This window comes from Equus caballus, chromosome 14 (assembly GCF_041296265.1).
Source record: "Equus caballus isolate H_3958 breed thoroughbred chromosome 14, TB-T2T, whole genome shotgun sequence".
NCBI classification, from domain to species: domain Eukaryota; kingdom Metazoa; phylum Chordata; class Mammalia; order Perissodactyla; family Equidae; genus Equus; species Equus caballus.
The window spans coordinates 78,921,455-78,943,275 of record NC_091697.1 but is presented as its reverse complement, the minus strand read 5'-3'; the positions used below and the strand labels follow the sequence as shown (position 1 = coordinate 78,943,275).

Here is a 21,821-nt window from a genome sequence, read left to right as displayed (position 1 = left end):
ACACGTAGCTAATAAATGGCAGCCAAGATTTGAATCCAGGACCCAAGACAAAGTGCTCTCTGTACTGTGCCACACTGCCCTGGCACATAGGTAACAGTATGGTGCAGAAAGTGCCAGACTGGGGCCTTAGCGATCACCTGCAAAGTAAAATGTTCACTAATATTCATTTTCCATCTAACAGTAAAAAAACAAGATTGCAGGGGCCAGCCCAGTGGCATAGTGGTTAAGTTCATGTGTTCCACTTCGGTGGCCTGGGATTCTCTGGTTTGGATCCTGGGCACAGACCTATACGCTGCTCATCAAGCCATGCTGTGGTGGCATCCCACATACAACTAGAGGGACTTACAACTAAGATATACAACTATGCACTGGGGCTTTGGGGAGAAGGAAAAAAAAAGGAAGATTGGCAACAGATGTTATCTCAGGGCCAATCTTCCTCACCAAAAAAACCCCCACCTTGCAAAAAAAAATGATTGCAGTTTACATGTAAATACATTTCAAAATCCTTTATAGTCTCTTCAAAATGACTGCTCTGTGGGAACGTAAATTACCATGGATCTCACTTGGCCTGTGGAACATTCTGTTGTGCAGCTGTAGGCGCGTGAGACTTTGAAGCATGATGGAAACATGATGAAGCTGCAAGACTAACAAAAGGCCTTTTGGCAGGGTCAACTGCCTCATGCCACAAACTGGCATTACTTTCTCTCCTCTCTCTCCCCCATCAACACATTTTTCCATCTGCCAGAGGTGGAATGGCCAGCATGACAGATATGGTCTCTGCCCTTTTGGAGCAGGGAAGATGAACAATTACACCAGCATCAGCGAAGTCTGAGAAGTGCTTTCCAGGGGAAGTACTCAGTAGGCACCCAACCTTCTCAGGGGAGTTAGAGAGGGCTTTCCAAAAGAAGTGATATTGAAGTGGACTTCTGAAGGACAAGGAGGTGTCAGCTTGTGTACCACAGGCGCTGAACATACATGCTATTCAGGGAAGAAAGGATCTGCTCACGAACTAGAATAAAACGTCAAATCTGACCTTTGCTTTGTAAGCTATGCAACGTTTCCCCGGCCTGTCCAACAGACGCAGGAGTGTAACTGAGTAATTTCTTGTTTCAAATAGCACTGCTCTGAGGATCGGGGTGAAGAAAACGGACCCGCTGTCTGCAGGTGGGAAAAGTAAGGAGCCACAGTATGTCCGTGAAGGTGTGGCAAATAGCACACTCAGCTCCTGAAGGCTCCTGCCCTCACCCTGGCCTGTCACTCTTCACAGACTCCCTGGGCACTGTCACTCACTGCTAACAGCCCCAGAGGCTGACTCCTGGCGGCCCAGAGGCAGAGTGCTGTCTCTCGGGCAATACGCGTCTGGAGTCTGCCTCTGAGCTTGTGGCTCTCTGGGAAGCTGTACTGGCTATCTGTGGGACCGGCACTCGCCAGCGGCTGGCCAAAGTCCTCTTGGACAATGCACATTCAAATGAGACCCAACTGCTCCTGCAGTAAGTGCCCATCGGCCCCAAGATGGGCATATACTGAAGAGGATAAAATAAGGGTAATGTGAATTTTAGTAATACCTCAAATTTGCATGTAAATGAGATGAGTCATCTAAGTGCAGTTTAAAATATTTTAAATAGGATGCTAAGAAAAGAATAAAAGAGCAGACGATACGTTGATTTTTCCAGGACCTGGCACAGCTGACAACAGGCACCAGCTCTCTGCGGGCCGCGCAGGCTTTCCTGAGCCTACGTCCCTCCCTGTGCAGGGGACTCCTCCCGCCCCTGGCCGGTAGCACGCCCCGTCCTGCTGATGGCTCCCTCCGGGTAGAGCAGGGAGGTCCACGAGGCCAGGAATTTGGGGCGGCTTTTACAGTCTCTCACCTCAGCTCTTTCTCCTTAGCGGCGAGGCTCAGCTTCCCAGCAGTCTGGAGGAGGATAAACCAGCAGCTGAAGAGGCACAAACAGGCTGCAGGCAGACCCCACGATGAAGGGATAGGGTCTTTCCCAGCCTGGTGCAGGCTCTGAAAATGATTCCAGGTGTGAGCTAGAGCGCCCTGCCCCTTTTCTCTACACGCAACTTCACATTCCCTTCCTTCCCTCTGCCTTTCTCAGTCAACCCAAGGCCTTTCTCCACAAACGCCACGGTGACTCACTTATAATAAAGGTTTCAGACATGTTTATTGATGTGGGATGAATTACACTGTCCGCAACCAAGAATACAAACAAGAATATAGTGGTTCTCAGCCCAACTGCTCACTAGAATCACCTGGGGATCTTTGAAAACTGCCAACGCCCAGGCCATATCCCAGACTGACTGCATCACAGTCCTGGAGGAGCGGGACTCAGGCATCAGTATGTTTTAAAGCTCCCAGGAGGTTCCAATGTGCAGCTCAAATTGAGGCGGACTGGTCTAAAGCTTCTGACTGAAGAGCTCCGGGAGGGTGAGGTGACTTCTGCACCTGGGAATCTGAAGGAGGTGAACGAGGATTATGTAAAGGTAACAGGCGCCTACCCACCTCCTGTGCTGCCGTCCACATTAAACTCTGAGTCGGGTACTGGAGAAAAGAAACTTGCTCCTACAGCTTATTAGCCCACCTTTTTTTTTTTTTTTCCCCAAATATTCATCACTGCCTGAAACAAAAGCTATATTCTTTGAATGTGGTAAAAGCAGACTTTTCTCTCCTTCAGCAGAGGTCTTAAATCTCCAGTCGGATGTAGCAAAGAAGGTCGCCACTTGACCTTCCCAACAGCTAACGGAAGGAAAGACTCCCCTAAACCCAGTTCTCACAGGGACCTAGTGCTTCCCCAAGGGACCACCCATGCGATGGAAGGAGGGGGCACACATGACTAAGTATTTAATATAATTTTAAGAATAAAAATTGATTCTTATTGGAGCCTAAAAGCCACCTGCTAACTATGGGAGTCAGCTGATTAGAGGCTACCCATAATACACTATGCTTCTGCATGAACCTCATACTGATACCCTGAAGCCTTTAAAGACATATTTTTTTAACAAGAGGTAAGAAATACTACTCTTGGGTGGCAAAAAACTCATCTAAAAATCCCAAAGCATCGAAAGAGACAGATACTGAGAATGCAATGAACCCGATAGAGGCAGGCTCATAAATTCAGTCAACTTTGTCAAATGCAGTCATTCCATTTCAGAATCTGCAATGATTGGAAGTGCTATGCTCTGTCAATATCACAACAGGCCTGGCTTCATGCTGTCTCTTTTTCATGAAATGTGGGTTGCCTGTTAACACTAGCATTGCTTCTATTCACTTGAATTAGCACAGTGAGAAAGCAGCAAAGAACCTGGGAGGATGGGGATCACAGAAACGCCTGCAGTGTTAAGTGAGAATCGGGGCTCGCCAATCTGAAGTCTCTAATTAGAGATTAGTGTGACAAGAGTCCAACAACCAGACTGTCAGAGAGAAAAATTAGTGACATTTTCATTCCCTGTTTCACCAAGTGATCCTCCACCAAGAAGAACGTTTCAAGCCAAGTGTAAGCTCCAGTTACCAGCCTTGCGTAGGCTATTCCGAGGCCACAGAACCGTTGGTCATGCAATTGACCCATCGTGCAAATGTGTACATTTTTTTTGGTATGGATTTGCATATGCAGCACAGATGAGAACCAAAAGAGACACGTGTGGGACACCAGGATGGAGAAAGCCATTGGGGAGTAATCTGCAGTGCTCTAAATGATTCAGCAAAAGATTGACTATTTGAGAAAACCTGGGCCCTAATAAGGTAATTAATGTAGTCACTAAGTGAGTGGTAAGTGCAATGTATTTGTGGAATACATCTGGGTATTTCTAAATTAAACTCACAAAGTTAAGCTGAAAAACACAATCCGGGGAGAAAATTCTCAGAACTAAAAAATATGTTTTCTTTTGTGTTTAATGCCTTTCTTGACTTCAGTTTTTATTTTCTTACATAAAGCCTAGGGCAGTGGTAATCACCTGTGGACACCTGATAAAAAATACCTTACTAAAATTGCTGTTTCCATCAGGTAGAATTTATGGATTTGACCTGTTTCCCAAAACAAATTTATTATCAGCAAAAATATATTCTGCATAGAAGTGATCTGTAAACATGTAGATTAAAAACCTGAAAACAAGCAATATTTTTGGTTTTCAGAAAAGAGACTACATAAATCAGGGCATTTCAGGGTCAGGCTCCAAATAATGCTGAGTCCAATTGCATGGCAGATGTCTAAACTCTGTCTGTGACTGTCCTGAACCCCAGGGGCTTTTGGCCACACTCAGAATTCCCCAGCTATAGGAAACTGGTATGAAATCCAAGGTGTCACCTTTCTTACTCATTTATTTATTTCCTTCTCTCTAGATACTTTGTAAAATCTATCAAATTATCAAGAGGCAGTGGGATCTAATGGTTTGAAACTTGTTTTTAGCTGTGCACTACTTCTGCAAACCAAAATAATAAACCAAATAATAAACTAAATAAAGTGATAAAAGTGGGTTGCTCTGGTTGGAGTTAGGTGCAAGGACCAGGCACCCTGCCCTCTTAGCCACTCTGTCATTCCAGAGGCTCTGAGAACCTCCTCAGAACCTTGAAGCTACAGAGAATGCAGATGAGAACATAATCTAACCCGTCCATCCATACATTCAATCCATCCATCATCCAGTACATACTTGTTTAGCAGCTATTACATACCAGCCACTGTAGCAGGGCCTGGCAATATAACACAGAAGGAGAAATGTATGGATCTTACTTTCTAATGAGGAGGAGGAGAGTGATGGGGAGGAGAAAGGTAAGAATTAACCACAACAACAAATAAGAGCTAATATTTACTGCCTACTTCATGTATTCATATTAACTCACTTAATCCTCTCAATAGCCAGTGAGATAGGTACTATTTTTATTTCCATTTTACAGATGAGAGAATAGAGGCACAGAGAAGCAGTATGGAAGATGGAGACAGAAAAGCCAGGAGCATGGTGACATGAAAGACAAGAGAAAAGCAGTCTCACCAACGAGGGAGTGGTTGCCATGTGAATGCAGCTGCTAAGAGATGGAGCAAGTGGTGGACAGAGATGTGGCCACTGTATTTGGTGACATGGAAGTCACTGATGACCTTGAAAAGAGTAGAATCAGCGGCATGGTGAGGATGGAAATAGATTGTACGGAGGAGCGGTGAAAAAGGAAGGACGAGCGTTCACAGTCAATCCTTTTCAAGAATTTAACAGTAGAATGGTAGAAAAACAGGACTATTGAGGATTACAGCTGAAAGCTGATGTAGGATTAAAGCAAGGTTCTTTATGCAGAAGAAATATAATTCTGGGTGCCATTTTTGAAAATTAATTTGCAATCTTATAGCACTGCTTGTCTCTCTCCCCCAGGAGTCTGCAGGCTCCATGTGGCAGGAACTCATTCCTGCTCACTGTTTTTTCTGACCTGTCACCTATCACAGTGACTAGAACATAATAAGTACCTCAACAGATATTTCTTGAATAAATGGATGAAATATATGATAAAAATGGGAGGCAAGGGGGAAGCCTAGGCTTTCTCTGAAAAACTACTTGCCAGACAAAGTTTTCACTAGGCCCAGCACGGCAGGCCCTGAAGACCTGCTGCTGCACGGCGGGGCCTCCCCCACAGGCTGAGCCCTTCCTTCCCAATGGGCAGTCTCCGGAGCCATGGCAGGCTGTCCTTGTTTCTCCTTTGCAAAGTCAGGTGCTTAAGAGTTCTGGGATCTAATCTGAGCTCTGTTAAGAAATTGCTCATAGCTTTTCTATTTCTAAATTAGAAAAATAATATGATCCTGCAACCTAATTCTGTTGTATAATTACTTAGGCCAAACCAACGTTCCAAGGAGATTATTTATTGGAAAGTAATGACGCTCTTGGGTGCCTTCAAGCAAACTCCAACGTAACATTCTACTCACCCTACGGCATCTGTGGAACAGTAGGCTCTCTCTTTCCTCCTTGTTTATAAGAACAATTTCACTATACATCAATCCCATAACAAACGTGAGCAAAACATAAGCAGCTCCTTGCAGCACACTCCCTTAACAGGTTGTAGGGCGATGTCGATTTTCCTGAAGAAACAAATCACACCAGCCCCAGCCTGGACTCTGGCTCTCTGACTTGGCCAGTCTTTACTGTCCCTGCTCAGAAGAAAGGACTGAGACCTGCTGGTCTCTAGGTTCCTTTTCCTCTAATGTTTGACTGTGACTTAATGGTTCCTAACTATTTTTTAAAAATAGATTCTACTGTTTTTTAGAATTGCTGTCTGAATCTCAGGGGCCTAGTTTTTCTTTGTAAGTTCTTAGCATGTGAATTTGTATTCACGGCTAGAGTATTATGAACCTGTTGGGCCAGGTGGTTAATATATCAGATACAAGACTCCAGAGCAGGTGTGTACACATGGATAAATAATAATAATGATAACAGTAGGTAACATTTAATAAGTGCTTATATCATGCATGCCTTTGGGCTAAAGGCTTTATTGCAATATCTCATTTAATCTCATAACAACCCTGTGGGGTAAATATTATCCCCATTTTTCAGATGGGGAAACTGGGGCTTTTAGAGATTAAGTTGCCCAAAGAGCCACAGATAATAAAGTGATGGAAGTAAAATTTGCAAACCTAGCAGTCTGACACTAGTGCTCAGCAATTTAACCGCTGTCACAAAGCTCCATGCAGTGTTTCTTGGTTTAATATTTAAATACAGGAAAGGCCTTTCAGTTACCACTTCGTAGCAGTTCATTCAGGTGAATAGGGTTGGAAGAAGAGGAGATGGAAACACTGGCTAAAATGAGGTTGAGAGGTAACCTCTGAATTTCAGCTGATGCGTTTTTCCCTGTTTCAATTACCAGGAATAATCATGAGAGGGCTGTAAAAATGCGTTTTAAAGTGCTCCTATGTGAAAATCACCTGGAGAAACTGTTTTATCAGCAAAAGGAACAAGATGCTGATACTTCAAGTGAAGGACTTAAGTTCAGGTTTTAGAGCCCCAGCCTCACCATTTTTCATCTCCCCTTTCTCTTGGAGCACACGGCATCGCGGGCTGTTCAGGTAATGGTTATGTCGCCACCACCTAGGACTGCACAATCTGATACAGACTGTTCCTTTTCTTTTGTTTTTTCACTTTATTTTCTTTGATAAGGCATAAATTTTCAATTTTGGCCATGGGCAATCTGGGAACAGCAGTGCATACGTTGCAGGGGAGAGGGGAGTGCCTGCAGGTACACACTTTGTTTCATGGCTGGATTGCTACCAAAACAGTCCTGGACACAGGGCCCCACAAATTATTTTTCCCTTAAACTGATTTTTCCAGTTAGTTCTGTATATTAGTTACAGAGTCCTATATTATTTTCCCCATAGGGCTTTCCTGCTCATGATTCCTAAACAGGCTGATAAAAACTCCATTTTTCTCCATAGAAATATTTCGGTTGTTGAGGCTTTCTCTTACCATAATTACTTCCTGAAAAATGCAGTGGTCAATTTTTCCTGAATATTTTACATTAAGTTGGGCACACAAAAAAAACTTGGCCCTTGATATTTTAAGGTTGTAAAGCAGATTTCTGGCTTTAAAGAACTGTCTGGTTTCTATTACTTGCTTTCTGTATTGACTTCTCATTGATTTGATTAAATCTCTCTGCCATTTAAATGAGGAACTCTGTGTGAAAACAAGGATTTCTTATGACCTGAAGAACTCATTTCTTACTAAAAGAAATCATCTATTTCACTCCTCAGCTAAGTACTTCAGGAATTAGGGCAGGTGAGGAGAAAGGTCTTGGCAATGGCAAGTTGATGAGAAATGAATTAATTCGATTATTTCCATGGTGTGGATCAATAATAGTCAGCCTCCACAGAGGCCCCTGGCCTGAAGGCAGCTGGATGATCAATAGGATCACACAGAGGCCTTCTCCTCCCCCAGCAGCCTCTCTGATCTTTTCTGGGCGGACTCTTCACGCCTGTGTAATTCTAATTTATGTCAACTAGAAATCAAAGAAATTCCAAGAGGCTTTGGTCATAGGACATTGGGGTGGACCTTTCAAAATCTATTTATGTCTATTCCTTAAGTAACGTGGCCCCCACGGCCCTCCTGGCGCCTCTACGGGCCAAGAAGAAGCCTCCTAGGAGAATGGCAGCTATCTGCTCAGGGCAAAGGCGGAGCAGCAGAGTTAGGTAAACCAAGGTACACTTTCTCCTTCCTATCTACAACTCTGCAGGGACAAAAGAACTAATAAGCATTTTAAGCAAAATGCTTTGCCAAGAGTGGCTCCCTCAATAACGCTCTTTAATGATACCCCAGACGCTGGCATTTTCAAATCAAATGAACAGTGTATAAAATTAGTTCTGCATGAAGTTAAAAAAAAAAAATAGAAAGTGAAAGAGAGCTTTTAAAAGCTCCAGCATTTCTCCATCCAACTGCTTTTCACAAGGGTTTGGCATTTGAGAATTGCTACATTTATGATGTTATTCGCTGCTCATAATTCAGGTCCTCTGTTTCCAAATTTCTGTATTAACACACACTGCAGAGGTTTGCACCACGGCATTTTATCACTGAGGTTTCCCAAACCAGCCAGGCTGCCTCTGGGAAGGTCTGGTTTCTCAGCCAATGCCATGCCACTGGGCTCCCTTCCTTCTCGTCAACCTTGTTACCCTAAACATTTCTCATTAACCTTGAACACTGCATTTCCATTTGCCCTACAGCTTTCCCATGAATTTTTCTGTCCTTTTCAGTTTTGCTCTCTATCCAAACTGCCTTATAAGAAATGAAGAAAATAGCATATTATTAGAAGAAATAGATCTGTATAGAATCCAGAATTCCCTGAAGTTGTGAAAATGATTTCTATGGCCAAAGCCACTGTCTACAATTGTGCAGAGTAAACATATTGCTCTTATTAGAGAGCCCCATGGATTATACAAGTAGTTTTAACTAAATCACCAAATAAATGCGTGTTAAGTTGATAGGTGATTTCGGGTCAACTCTAATTCCCAAGGTCAAGTAAGCCTTTGAACAGTCTTTAAGAATATAAGTTCACCCCAATTCATCAAAGCCGTCTCACACAGCGTTTTCTTCTCTTGGTTCTTAAAATGCACTAAAGTTTAGGAGATTAAGTGGCGTCGGCTTCAAAACCCAAAGTAATGCCTCTAACATGCTTATCCATCCAGCAATCGGAAAAGCTACTCAAACAGGGGCTTCTTAATGCACTTCCTAATTTTACAAGTGCGCGGGGAATGCTGCGTTTGTCCAATGGCTGGAGCACTCCTCCTGAGAAGTCACCAATGTTGCAGCCAAACAAATTTACTGCAGTTTAGCTTAGACTTTGTCTCATAATCTAAGTGCATGTTGCTTTCATCTGCAAAGAATACGTTAATGTTTCTCATCTGTTCTCTGTTTACCTAATGAGAGAGAAAAAGGAAAAACACTTTTCCCTACAACAAATACAATGCATTTTGTTATTCTTACAATTCCTCGAAAGCTCAAGTGAGGATAAAAGCAGAAGTTTGGTAAAGTATAGCTTCCAAGTTAAATATAAGTGGCCCCAAAGGAAACTGACTGCATGTGAAAGAAAATATAACTAGCCTTCACTATTTCTCAGAACCACAGGAGCGCGGGGACACAAAGACCTCACAAACCCCAGCTCTCCCCAGTGCAGGGCTCCCATTGACAACATTCCTGGCAAGGGGGTCAATTGTATAGACTGTTGAAGTCTCTTGCCCTCCCTTTGCTCCACTTGGTGTGCAGAGAGGGGAAAGAGAACTCAGATTAATGAGGGCAGATTGGTTAAGGTACAGGAAAAAGAGTGATAGGCCCAAATTAATTTTATTCGTTAATTCTTTGCTGGCACAGATGATCACATTGAGATAGACAGTGGATCTTTGTCTCTGTCTCCTAATCATAATTTCTGTTTCCTGTTTCTATTCTTATTTTTCTCCATTATTTTTCTGATTACTTATTTTGTTTCCTTACCTATTTGAATTGTCTTATCTCCAACTCACCCTTTTCTCTCTCTGCAAGTCCTTCTTCATCCCTATGACTGGTTGGTAAGTTGGTTCCAAATACAGAGTGTCCCATGGAGGCATTAGTGTAAAGCGTGTAGAAAATGTAATTATTAATATCTTTGTGTAGAAAATAATACTCTTTAATTGTAAATGTAAGTGAGGAAAAAGTAAAAGTGCAACATCTCCTCTAATCTGAGTTTATTTTTTTCCTGTCTTTTTAATTTCCTTTCAAAATGGGATAGTGGGCAATATAATTTTTTCTCATCTGGAAATTCAAATATCAAAATGCAGGTTAATATAATGACATTGATAAGAATAATCAGGAACACATAGAGCATTTTATATATAACAAACATTATTCTAAGGGCCTGTTATATGTGCACTCATTTAAATGCTCACGAGATAGGTACTGTTATCATCCCCATTTTGTAAATGAGGAAAGAGAGGCACTGAGAGATTAACTGCCCAAGATGACACAACTAAGCGCAGAGGCCAGATTTGAACCTGAAATGTGGCTCCAGAGTCCATGCCCTCAACTACTAACCTCTTTTCCTTGCTACTCAAATCTTTCTTTGAATCTTGATGAAAATTTAAAATATAGAGAGGGATAGCATAATACAAATTTTGAAAGCTAAATAGCTACTTTAGATTTCCATCCAACCAAATCAACAAGCGGGCTTTTATGTGCAAGCCTTTACTTGCACTTTGTGTGTGGTTTGGAAACTTCTTCCGTCCTCACGGAACCTCTTGTGTTTGGCTCTGAGCTGCGGTAAGCCTGAGGACGCCGGGCAGCAAGGCTGCACCCAGCAACCCCTGGGCTGGACATGCTGCAGCAGGCTTTGGTCAGGCGGCCTGGTGCTAGAGCCAATGAGCTTTCAGAGCAGCTTTCTACTTGGAGAACGATTCAGAGGCCGCCTGAGGAAAGGGCTAAAACCCTCAGGGGTATTGCTAATCAGAACAAACTCCCCTTCTCATTTTTGACTAATTTGCATTTGGGTAGAAAAGGATCCATTCCTTAACTTAAAATTGACAAGATGCTGGTCAGCAAATATGTCTGGAATAATCTTCTCCTGTACTAACTGGAACATAAATTTCTACATTTCATCTGTGAAGACGGAGCTGATCTCAACAAATCTAGAGTACGGGCTAGAAATATGATGACTTCTGAGAATGGTTGTGGATACACAGATCCGTTTTGAATGCATTCATTTTGGTGTCCTTGGTTAGGTAGTACTCCTGTAGCAGTTCCTTCTGGCGGAGGCTAAGGAGTTCTGCTGTCATTGTTTAGTGTTTCTGGAATACTCTGCCTTTAACTTGTAGACCCTCTGACTTGTTTTAAAAGAAGTCATTTTAAAATGACAGGGTTAGTAGCAGTGTTAGGTTGGTTAGTAGTGAAATTTGAGGGAAACTTGCCATCCCTGGTCTCAGTGCTGTTGCTTAGTAACAAAGTCAGTCAGCTTTCTAGGCTGGGCTGAGAATATATAATAAAATCTCTCTAAACATAACTAACTGGCAAAGCCCTCGTCTAAGTTGAGATTTTAAAGCATTTGGAGAAAAGAACTAGGTCAATTAACAAAAATGACAAAGCACACAGAGGATTTGGGCCATTCTTGTATTTGCCCCTAAGTTTGCTACATTTAGAAAATGCATGTCCTTTGAGAGGCATATATATTTAGTTTCCCTCTCTTTCATTAGATTTGTCTCTAAGCACCAGTTGCAAAAGTAACACACGTGCACATTATTACAAAATGCCAGCACTTTCTGAGCAAGTATCTGAGGTGGATCTTTTGTGCCATGAGTACTGGACACAGACTCCAAAGACCTGGGGCAAAGTCTTGGATGAGTGACCTTGGGCCAGTGCCTGGTCTTTCTGAGGCTCCACTGTCTCCCTTTCACAGTACAAATAACTACTTCTTAGACGAGTTATAGGGAAAACATGAAAGTCACAAAGGGGGAAGCACCTCTCTTTATCAGCCTGCGGATCAATACAGACTTATCATCTTTCTTCCTGATCTTCAAAGAGCCCCAGATTACATGCAGCACAATTTCCCAAATTCATGCTCACGTGTCTGGCCAGCTCCACAGACCTTCGGTGGGACCTCTGGGACTGTTTCTCATCATGTGCTAAAAGTGACATCTTAAGTGTGGAAAGAGGCAAATTCCCACATAATATCTCCTCACTGGCCCTTTCTTGCCCCCAAATGACCAGAATACATAGATGTTAAGCACTGAAATTACACACTTCAAATTGTGAAAAAAACAATTTCACACTGTTCTTTCCACCTTACTGTTGCAGGAAACTTGCAGCCCACAACAGAATCTTACTGTTAGACCCTGTGTATTGCAGTATGCCATGCAAACATTTTAAATTTTGATCCATGGACTTATGGATAGGAGGCCAAAATCTAAGTTGACTGTGTGTATGACTGCTTTTTCTTTCTGCAAAAGTACAAAATTCATTTTAGGAAACCACGCAACTTAACAATGCATAGCTCTAAGAGTATACGTATGTGTGTGATTACATACATACATACAGGGAGAGAAAGAGAATTATGATATCAAGCTATTAACTACACTGATGTATAGAAAACAATTTGATAGGCAATTCTTACTTTATCGCATCTCATCAGCCCCAAATATCTCAGAGACTTGCTGCTCTGTGCAATCAGGGTGGCTCCTTGATCTGTAATTTCTTTACACCATCCAACATCCACAGTCTCTATTGTCATGCTGTATCGCCCAATGGCTATCAGTGCTGCAAGGAGGGATAGAGAGAAAGAAAGCAAGCATAAATGTTAGCAGTGTAAGGGACCTCTATATTATTATGACTATTTCTCATTTCCTCACTGAATTTGTTACTGAAATGTTGTGTGTAAATGAATGTTTTGTAAACTAAATTAAATTTGAAATGCTTTAGGAAAGTCTGCCATATGACATAGCCTTTCACAAAGTGAATAATCATTCCATAATTTCCCTTTCCTTGGAGCACAATCTTTTATCAGTTTTACTCATTACAAGGTTACCTGTACTTTCAAATATTCATATCTGCAAAAGGAGTAAATTAAAATGAATTACATATATTACTTACAAAAAACTCCAAGTAGTTACTAAACTTTACCCAGGATAACTTTAATAATTGTTTTTAAAGAAAACCCACGTAAACACCATTTTGAGGTGTGTTAAACTGCATATGAATTTCTTTACTGATTGGCATAATTTTTTCCATCTGTTCATGATCTGTCAAATGCAAGAGTATATAATATTTTTCACACTAGTCCTTCTCGGGACTGTTAGGAATTAGGAGTACATTATACATACAGTTGAATTTAATTGGTGCCCTGGTGGAGTGCAGCGAAGGGAATGCATTTGTTATGGTGAATTTCCTCACCAGATCAGAAGTTTTCCTTCTATTAACATATAAAATGAAGCCTGTCATCTGAAAACTACGACAGTATCTCTAGTCTTGACTGTTTGGCATTGTACCACTACTAAAGTGCAGAAGTTTGTAATCTACGATGTGCACTACTTCTCTCTGCTCCATAACCCATCGCCCTGTCAGAGAGACCAGTCAGTGAATGTGCTCTTTGCTATGGACTTCTGATTTGACAGACGTGCACACCTCTATGTTTACAGAGCAGAAAAACAGATTTCAATACCTCTAGCCAGAATAAGTTTATGGTGCATTGGTTTGTAAATGAAAATCCTGGAAATAATGCCACAAACATTAAAAAGGAAAGAGAAATTGTCTGCTAATTATTTCCTCATTCTAAGATAGGATAAACTGATTTCTGTGACATTAAAGGCGGATGATATTTTCCAATTGACTAGATTGATAAGAGTGGAGTGAATTACTCATGTAAATAAATGTTAACTCTTACAGAAAAGAACACCTGGTAAAATCTCTTTGCTAATTACCTCAGTAATATACTTTATATTAGAAAACTCATGCCCATGCATTTAAGTATCAAAACAGTCCTAAATAGCCAGATATTTAAAGTTTACAATAACAATAATCATGATCCCAATGTTTTCGAGAAAAAATACAGTAAAGAAAGAAAATAACTTTTTTCCTGGAAGTTCCTCATGCCACCAATTTGGCTGATGCTCGCATCTTTGTACACGCTATTTTGGCATCTAGTTTTCCAAGGAGGTAGGGCGGGGCACGGGGGATCTGAAAGGTTCGCTGAATGGTCCAAGCTGTATTTTTGTATAGTAGAAGCAGAAGCAATATCCCAGGTTAATGCCCTTGGTGTCCCTGACCTAAGAAAACTGTTATGTCTGGTACTGTCATAACTTTCTCTGGTTATGATATCCTAAGAATCTCCTTTGATAAATGAAGGAGATACATAAAAGAAATTCCTTTCAATACAAAGTACTCAAACTGTGATTTCAAAAGATGACAAAGCACAAATTGCAGGATGGCCCCAGGTCGGTACATTGTGTACTTTATTGAGGTTTGAGGCTTTCTAGATGAACACCCTGCACTAGTCAGAAAAAGGTAAAGCAAATGATCTGAGGAGTTTTCAGAGGCTGCTTGATAAGCAAATGAAGAGTCAACAGCTATTGACTCTAGGCGCTAAAAACATGGGTGTTTGGTATTTTCCTTTGTTTCTTTCTTGTCCAAATTAAACAGTAAATAAGACAACTGACTATAAATAAGAGTATCCTGTTTTTGTTTTGACATAATTCTATTTACTGAAGTAAGATTAAACTTTACTATTCCTTAACTCATTCATTTAGTCAACAAACACCTCATGAGCACTCACTCTAGAGCATTTTCTCCGATATTTATTGACTATCCATGTGCTAGGCACTGGGCTAGGAATTTTAGGTACATTATCTCATTTAACCCTCATGGTAACCTTAGGAAGTCTTATTGCTATTTCCATTTTAAAGATCAGGAAACTGAGTCATAGAAAGACTGAATAACTTTCTCAGTATCACAAGACAGTAAGGGAGGGAGTGGACAGTAACCTGATAGTACGTGATAATAAGCCCTGGCTGCACATTAGATCTACTAAATTGGAATCATGGAGCCAGTCACCTGGTAATTCTAACATGCTGCACTACCAGGGTGTGGAGCTGTGGTAAGACATGCCAGGCCTGTGCTGGGTACTGGGGTAGAAAGATTCACAGAGCTCCAACGCCAGTTGAGGGGGTTTGAGGGTCGGGGGTGGGAGGGTTGGGTGGGTATGAGGAACAGCCAAGTCAACAGTCACAATATAATGCTCATCCTCCATCTCTTCCCATACCTACTGCCTTCTCACTTTTCAGATCTCAAGTTGAAGGTCAGCTTCTCAGAACCAATCACCCTATCATTCACTGCTATTGGAAATGTTATTTAATGTTTACTTATTTACATTTTTGTGGCCCACCTCCCCCATTACTATTCACTGCTGTATGACCAGCATCTGGCATGTACCTGGTACAGGATCAGTTCTTAAAAATATTAGTTGAACACACCAATGACTATAATGTCATTAGGTCTATTATAGAGGCATGCCAAGGGGGCATAGGAGCCCCTCACTCTTCAGAGGACGAGAGACATCGTGAGTGCCCTCACAGAAGGGCTGAGCTAGTTCTTGAGGGATGAGTAAGGATTTTCCAGAAAAACAAAGGAGTGAGGGCAAATATGTCAGGCTAAGGAAATAGCATGTGTGAGGTAGAGAGATGTGAAAGGACAGGGGAGCTGCAGATCATTCTGTGTGGCTGAAATAAAAACAAGTACAAGGAAGTGGCAAGATTCATTCCAGAAATACTTATGCGTTGATTAGTGGTATTGGAGTAGACATAAGAGATACAAAGAGTAGCAAAAATAAGTAGAGTCCTTGATGTCATGAAACTTATATTCTAGTAGGAGAGAGAGATATAAAACAGATAAACACAAAAGTATACATAATTCTAAACTCTAACAAGTGCTCTGAAGGAAATGGATGGTCACTGTAAGAATAACATTGAGATGGGGTGCGCCAGGGAGAACCTTTCTGATGAAGTTACTTTTAATCCCTCCAACAGCCCTGCAAAAACAATACCTATTTTAGAGGTAAGAAAACTGAGGTTAAATACCTCCCCGAGGCCCCATCCCTAATAAGCAGCAGAATCAGGGTGCAAACTGAGATCATTCGTTTGCTCCAAAGCCAGTGTTCATCCTATCACAGGGGCAGTACCCAGGGCGTGGAGGTGTGAACATTCTGCATATGTTCAGAATGTATTTTCCTTTACCATCATTCAGGATTTAAACATTATAGCTTATAAGTAGCCAAGTATTTATCCTGTGACTATACAATAGGGGTCCAACAGAATCTTTAAATTCCAAAATATACACTGAGTAATTTACCTCTCTGTGACTATATCCTACCTTTGGATACTTTGTCATTGTTTTTCACCAGCTAGCTGTGAAACCTGTGGTGTGGTATAGCCTCAAACTCATTTCCAGCCTCACCACTTAGTAGATAGATGTCTGACCTCAGGACGACATTTAACTTTTCTGAGTCTCAGCTTCCTCGCCTGGACAATGGGGATGTTCACTATATGTATTGCCCACTTTATAGGGTTGGTTTGAGGTTCAAATGAAATAATACCTGTAAGAGACTTTGCACAACATAAATATCATGATTTACTTGATATTTCCCCAAACTATTCTACAGTGGTGCAATTGACATAAAATGAAAAGACTTGAAAGAGTTTTGAAAAATAAAAAGTTCTGGGCAAATGAGAGCATTATATAAGTACTTAGTCATTATGTCACTGCTAGAGTTCTTGAACTGCCTACTCTCCATAAGTGATCATGAACTTGTAGACTGCACCTGGGATGATAGGGCTGTAAATGTAATACATGATTACCACCTTCATTAGGGGCTGTTGACATATTACAATGGTATTTATTGAGCCTTGAAAGGGATAAATTATGCAAGACTAATTCCTAATCCCAAAGCAATTTTAATATGCCTTTTTTTTTTAAAAGATTTTATTTTTTCCTTTTTCTCCCCAAAGCCTCCCAGTACATAGTTGTATATTCTTCGTTGTGGGTCCTTCTAGTTGTAGCATGTGGGACGCTGCCTCAGCGTGGTTTGATGAGCCGTGCCATGTCCGTGCCCAGGATTCGAACCAACGAAACACTGGGCCGCCTGCAGCGGAGCGCACAGACTTAACCACTCGGCCACGGGGCCAGCCCCTTAATATGCCTTTTTATGTGCTAAGTGCAACTAATAAAGTTAAAATTTAAAATGTTACACAAATTAAAAGCTGTAATTCAGTAACTTATATGATGATCAAGGATATACATTAACCCATTAAAAGGCATTTCCATAGGAATACAGTGATTGAAAAGACATGAGCACATATGTACTTAATTTTAACTAAGAAATTCCATTTCTAGGCATCCACCCTGAAAATATACTTCTAACCAGGTTTCATGGGTTCAGATCCTGGGTGCAGACATGGCACTGCTCATCAAGCCATGCTGAGGCAGTGTGCCACATGGCACAACCAGAAGGACCTACAACTAGAATATACAACTATGTACTGGGGGGCTTTGGGGAGAAGAAGAAGAAGAAAAAAGAAGACTGGCAATAGATGTTAGCTCAGGTTGCCAATCTTCAAAAAAAAAAAAAGAAAAAAACCATTCTTATATATTAGATTCATTGAAGCATTGATTGTAACTGGAAAATAATGGAAACAGCCTAAATGTCCGTCCATAGGAGAGCAGTTAAAGAAACTTTGCTACACCCTCACAACTGAATACTACGCAGCTATAAAAAAAGTGAATGGGAGAAGATCACCAGGAACTTCCAAATCATTCAGTTTAAAAAGTGAAGTGCAAAAGAGTTTATATGGTATGCTAGACCATATTAAAGGGAATACAATAATAATAATAAAAAAGGATCTGCTCATTTGTGAAAAAAGAATACAAGAAAGATAAACCAGAAACTAGACACTGTTTAACTATAGGGGGTTGGTAGGAAAGAAGAGGAACGAAGGAAAGAGGGCATGGAATGCAGGGGTGGGGCTGTGAGGAGGGACTGACACATCTTAGAATATCTCTCTGGATATAGCTTTGACTCTGTGAACCATAGTAATGCTTTACATACCTCCAAAAATAAAAAATTAAAACCAACCAGGATGTCAGGCAACATGAAGTGGACTACAAACAGTAACAAATGAATGTAATTGTGTTACAAATGAGCAGCATGACCCAGACAAATAACACAACCACACTGGTGGAGATGGGAATTGAGTAAGTCACTTTAGAAAACATTATTTTGACTGGATATTGTAAGGTGAAAACCAAAAAGAACTGTCAGCAAATAGTCCTCTAGTTAGTAAATCTATTTCTCACAGGGGTATCAGTAAGCAATTCAGGAACTACTTTATGTGTAATCTAGGGTTATAACTAATGAGAGCCAGTCTTTTCATTGTTGGAAAAAGAAGTTACAAATTAGAAAAGGGGAGAGGTATTGAACCTGCGGTATTGAATTGGAATCAGAGGTATTAGAATGAACTCCTGGCTTTATACGTATATATAATGTATACATATATATATACACATACATACACACATATAGATAAGTAGATATAGAAATAACTAATAAATATGATGTATGTGCATGCCTGATTTACTATACATACATTTCCTAACTCTTTATGCTGAGAGAGACTAGGAGCAATGATACCCCAGCAGCAACGATCTACCAGCACCCAGATCTTCGTTTCTAAATATCATTCTCAATAAAAGGAATCAGAGCTTCTTAGAGAAATGGTTTACTCCAGGACTGGGGCAGGGAAAATACAAGATGAATCTGGAACATCTTGTGATCTCAGAAAAAAGAAGTGCTTAGAAAAGAATGAGGGCATGTCAAAAGGCCACAGGGTTCAATCAGAAGAAGCTGCCAACGGCCACAGCTGGAACAACTTGAGCATGAAAATAAATAATGTATACTGGATTATAACTTGCAAAGTTGAATAAGCATCCACAAGTCCATACCAATATACATAAATAATCAAATAAATAAATAGCCAAGGAAGGACAGCTCTTCCTTACAGAACAATTCCAATTAATAAATGTGCAAGGATTGAGGGAAATGCAAACATCATCAGGCAAAGACTACAGGAATAATTGTTGCAGGCAAGATCTCTACCAACAGGTGCTACAATCAGTGCACAAAAGTTTGAGGAGAAAGAGAATATTGGCACAGTGCCAAATATATTTATCAATTATCAAAAATTGTAACTTTACAGCGGAGAGACCCATCAGACACCACCTTACGCAAATGATCAAGGATAACATGACCAGTAACAACGCATACAGGCATCATGTACCACCTGATCACTTCTGCAGTATTCTTGCCAAAATGAATCGTCTCAATCCACTCATAAGAAAACATCACACAAACCAAAATTGAGAAATATTCTACAAAATAATTCACCAGTACTCATCAAAAGGGTGAAGGTAATGGAATATAAGAAAAAAATGAGGAAGTGTCATGGAGTGGAGGAATCTAAGCAGACATGACAGCCAACTACAACGTGGGATCCTGGACTGGATCCTGGAACAGACAAGGAAATTACAAAAAAGAAAAGGTGAAATTCAAATAGGACTTGTAGTCTAGTTAACCTTATTGTTTCAATGTTAATTTCCTAGTTCAATAATTGTACTATGGTTATATAAGTTGTTAACATTAGCTGGGAGAAGAGTTTATGTGAATTCTCTATTTTTGCAACTTTTCTGTAATTCTAAAATTATTTCAAAACAAAGAGAAAAAACCATAGATAAGCTAAAAATAGATAGCAAATGAATGAACTAAGTAGAGGACTAAAATTTTCTAAGTGAAAGCAGGTATCATTTTCACACTGAAATATCTGATACATAAATGTTAGGACTAAAGATATGCTTTTTCCTCACAGGAGGAAGATTAGTCATACGAGAGCGTTAACAAGTGACCTGCATGTGCCATTTTGTCCTTTCCAGTTCTATCTTCTGCTATGGATCTATGTACCTGTAATAAAATCAGAAGAAATGCCCTAGTGCTTGAAAGAATTTGGGTTAAAATTTAACAGTAGGATTAACATCTTTCATGCAATACTTGAATAAAAGCCATTTGCAAAGAAATTTCTTGGCACGGAAACAAAGAGACAAATATGAAACAGGTGCTCTTCTTTTTGGAAGCTACTGAAGCTCCAAAAACAAAGAAGTGACACTTTCAGAGACATTTGTTGTTGTGTGATGGTCCCTGAGAAGGCTCCTTCCACCCCGCAGGGACTACAGCAGTGGTTCCTGCCCTGGCAGCTCAGGAGAATCACACGTGCCTAGAAAAAATACAGATGCCCGAGTTCCACCCCTGGAGATTCTGATTCAGTAGAAGCTTTAAAAGCTCCTGTGATCCTGATGTGCAGTCAGAGCTGAGAACCCCTGGAACAGAATAACCTCCAACTCGGCCAAAGTCAGTCAACTAAAAACAAAAGAACTCCTTTTTAAGGATATAAATAGCTTATGTGTTCTGATATTTTAAAACAACTTTGCCTCTCAAACAGTAGTGACTTGTACATAATTCAATACTTTTTAATCCCTTTATTTCTAATTTATATCCTTTCCTTCCACTTTTATACATTATTATATTCTTCCTATTATTATGTAGTAAACCCAACAGTGACTATACTCTCTAATATTTTTCCAGGTTGTCCTTTTTTGAATATATTTTTCTTTACTTCATTGTATTTATTTATATTTTTAATGTACCACTTATCAGACTTTGTTTCATATCAGAATTATTTATCAGCATGCCTGTCTTCCCAATAGATTGTAAAGTCTTTGAAGCAGCCAATGTGGAGAATGCTTTTCTAGGACCTCTGAATCTCTGAAAATCAAGTGTCACTCTTTTTTTATAGTTTTAATGAATTTTCTGGAAGTATAACATACATGCAGAAAATTGCACAAATCCTAAGGGTACAACTTGATGAATTCTGACAAAGTTAACACAGCTGTGTAACAGTATCCAGATTGAGAACAGAGCATGATGAGCACCCGGAAAGCCCCCTCATCCTCCACTCCAGCCACTACTATTCCCTCAAAAGGATAATCGCTATCTTGACTTCCAATTACACAGATTAGTATTCTTGTTTTTGAACTTCATATAAACAGAGCTAACACTCAACACTCTTGTTTCTGCTTTCTTAGCTGTCCATTATGTTCACGAGATTCATCTACGTTGTTATGTTATGTATACTCGGAGTTCATTCATTCTCAATGCTGTATAGTACTCTATTCTACTGTAGATGGACATTTGGGCTGTCTCCACTTTTTGCTATGATGTATAAAGCTGCTATGAACATTAGCATACATGTTTGGTGTGGATATATGTTCTCATTTCACTTAGGTAAATACCTAGGAGTGGGATTTCTTGGTTATGTGGTAAATGTATGTTTGACTTCATAAGAAACTGCCAAAACGTTTTCCAAAGTAGATGCATCATTTTAATTCCCACCAGTAATGTATGAAAGTTTCATTGTCTCCACAGACTTCGTGATATCTGTCTCTTTGCTTACAGCCATTCTAGTGGGGGTGAAGTGGTACTTCACTGTGGGTTTTAATTTTCATTTCCCTAAGGACTAATGATGTTATGCATCTTTTCATGGAGTCATACATTGTTTTTAAATCCTAGCTCAGCACTAGGATTTAAACATTCAGTAGATGTCTATTAAATTAAACTGATGAGGAAGGAAAGGCAAACAGAGAATTGTCTATTATTAGACTATAGCAAAGAATAGCTTTCTAGACAACAGATCATTTTCCATGTAATTTCAAGGAAAGTACCAGTAAAATAAACTTAGTCTATCCTCTGGAGACACGGAAAG

The 21,821-nt window shown here is 40.3% G+C and overlaps 1 protein-coding gene across 1 annotated transcript in view; it reads right to left on the bottom strand.

Moving 5' to 3' along the window:
* The window catches only part of FBXL17 (F-box and leucine rich repeat protein 17), a 463,835-nt gene that overhangs the window by 9,038 nt on the left and 432,976 nt on the right, over window positions 1-21,821 (bottom strand). Inside the window, exon 8 of the mRNA XM_023617906.2 lies at window positions 12,584-12,726. Within this exon, the coding sequence (XP_023473674.1) occupies window positions 12,584-12,726 (143 nt within the window). The remainder of the gene's footprint in view (window positions 1-12,583; window positions 12,727-21,821) is intronic.